A 2500-nucleotide genomic window follows, 5' to 3' on the forward strand; every position below is an offset into this window, starting at 1 on the left:
CTCGCTTGGCTTCTCGTTCGCTTGAAGTTTTGTTTTAAATATGTGAAAAATAACCAGTTGGAATTTTCATTATAATTTTACAGTGCATGATTTTATTGCTCTGCGATACTTTGTTGATATTTAACAGGCCGTGACGGCTTATGATTCCCACTGATAAGTGAAGTCAGTTCACGGCTACACACGAAAAATAATTTAAACAGACGGTTCTACTCTACTGTAGATCAAAATTAATTACACCTGCCACATACAAAAATATCATGGAGATTAGCATTGAGGTATTTTCCCGAGTTTCGCTGTGACACAAGGCTGCTGCCTAAGAAAATTTTAAAGGGGCCCTCAGAGCTAAACGCTGAGAACTTAGGAGCCCAACATATGAAGTGAAAGGTGTTGCTGTGAAAAATTAAGGCGCCCAGAGCTATTCTTTGGGAGCCCCAGGCTACCGGGCTCCTGTTAGACAACAGCCTTGTGACAGCAAAAATAAGTATGTAATAAATAGTTTCTTGTGTGTTCAAGGTAATTCCATATGTTGTTTTGACTAAGCATAAATTCAAACTTCGACTACAGTTGTAGGTTACAAAACGTATACGATATACACATAAACTAGTGTCAACATTCAGTACTTGTTTTTGATTTTTGAATGAGAACTTCTTTCAACTGAACAGTGAAAAGGTCAGTTGCCAGGACATTAAAGTGTTAAATAAGCTCAGTTGTTAGTGCAAACATTTTACGGCCGTTTTTAGGAGAATTAAATTTTTATTACAGCTCTAAGTAGATCAAAATAAATTAATTCTCTTTTTTTGGATTTGGAATTTCCAAGGGCTATGGGGGACCAAGTGGAAAAATCATGGAAATTCCAGGGGGTGGGGGAAGTAACGCGAAGCCCTCTGGAATGGAAAATCCAGTGGGGTGTGGGGTCAAACTGGAAAAAACCCTCCATGGGGGGTATGGATATTTTCTGGAACCACACATTATATAAACTCCAATGAAATACTAAATCATTTCACGAAAGACATCCAAAGGTGCGATTTTCATATGAAACCTTAACAACAGTGATCTTTTCATGTGTGAAGATAACATGTTACCGTTTATTTATGTTTTCACACGAAAGCTCTCTTGGTATTTCATTGGTGTTTATACAGTCGAACATCCACTAACGGACACCTCCTGTAAGTGGACACCAAAATGCGGTCCCAGGAATTTCTTCTCTACAACACTACATATTTAACCTTCCGTAAGCGGCCATCTCTCGTAAGCAGACACGGACACCTATTCGGGGTCCACAGAGTCTAAAATATCCTCCTGTAAGCGGACAGTAAACAATATCAAGAAAATAAATTTCTAACAAAATGGTTTTGATTTTTTAAATGATTTAATCGCACGCTGTCCTAGACAAAACATAGTCATTTCAATTACAATTAGCTTTTTTTTCATTACAGTACATCAAAGTTTTTGCTTAAAACTTTTCTTCAAGCCAGTCGCACAAACATTTGTCTCCTTGAAATTAAAACTTGCAAGACAATTCCATACCATATCCTGCTCCTCTCATAGTTTATATGCTTTCCTGTAATAAGAACCTTTGCTGAGTTAGATGCACGCTTCAGGAACTCCGTAACCCAATCTCAAACATATTCTAATGAACAAATAGCATGTTATACAAAACCAGCCCTTACTGGGAGAAATCTTTAAAAACCCTCTCCCAGCTAGTTTCATATAGAAAAGGGAGGTCTTTGAATGATGTACATGTTAGAGCAAAGCTCCGAGTTCTTTGAATTTCCTATCTTGACCAATAAGAGTCGTGTTTGGCCTGTCTACACCTTAAACACAATTATACAAGTTGTCTTAATAAAGAGATTTAAAAGACTTGTTGTTTGGTATTATATGTTCTTTGTTATATAGCTGAGTTTTTTTTCTCAACAGCACATGCTCTCATTGGTTACTTTGAGTTCATATGACATCTAACAATAAAAGTTTCCAAAAGTTTCTGATCGGGCAACATTGCAAAATCTATGATGTCATAGGGTAACATTGCACTTTTACCCGTGAATATTGACTGATGACTGCCGTTACTGTTGCCAGTGCTCGTTTTCTTTTTGTGCTACATAACAAATCACTTAATGATTGGTCCCTTGGGAAACAGTTAATTTTGTTTCCCTTAAATCTCAATGTTTCCCTCGGCTGCACCTCGGGGAAACATTAAGATGGTTGGGAAACAAAATTAACTTTTTCCCTCGGGACCAGTCATTAAGTGTTTACTATTGCACTTTAAAGTGGACACCTCCTGTAAGCCGACACTTACACTTGGTGCTAAGGGTGTCCACTTATGGGAGGTTCGACTGTATAATAAAGTGCATTTTATCATTTTAGAACAAACTTGGGGATACCCCTTTGCATTCAGCATCCTGGAAAAGTCATCCAGACATCGTGGAATTGTTGCTAGAGCGTGGTAAGAGAGTATCTTACCAGTGTACTTTGTTCTCAGGAGGTTGTTGGGGGGGGGGGG

The 2500-nt window shown here is 38.2% G+C and overlaps 1 protein-coding gene across 1 annotated transcript in view; it reads left to right on the plus strand.

Moving 5' to 3' along the window:
• Nucleotides 1-2500, plus strand: part of LOC137992021 (osteoclast-stimulating factor 1-like) — a 19463-nt gene that overhangs the window by 8386 nt on the left and 8577 nt on the right. Inside the window, exon 9 of the mRNA XM_068837069.1 lies at nt 2365-2443. Within this exon, the coding sequence (XP_068693170.1) occupies nt 2365-2443 (79 nt within the window). The remainder of the gene's footprint in view (nt 1-2364; nt 2444-2500) is intronic.

Source organism: Montipora foliosa, chromosome 2 (assembly GCF_036669935.1).
Source record: "Montipora foliosa isolate CH-2021 chromosome 2, ASM3666993v2, whole genome shotgun sequence".
Taxonomy (NCBI): Eukaryota; Metazoa; Cnidaria; class Anthozoa; order Scleractinia; family Acroporidae; genus Montipora; species Montipora foliosa.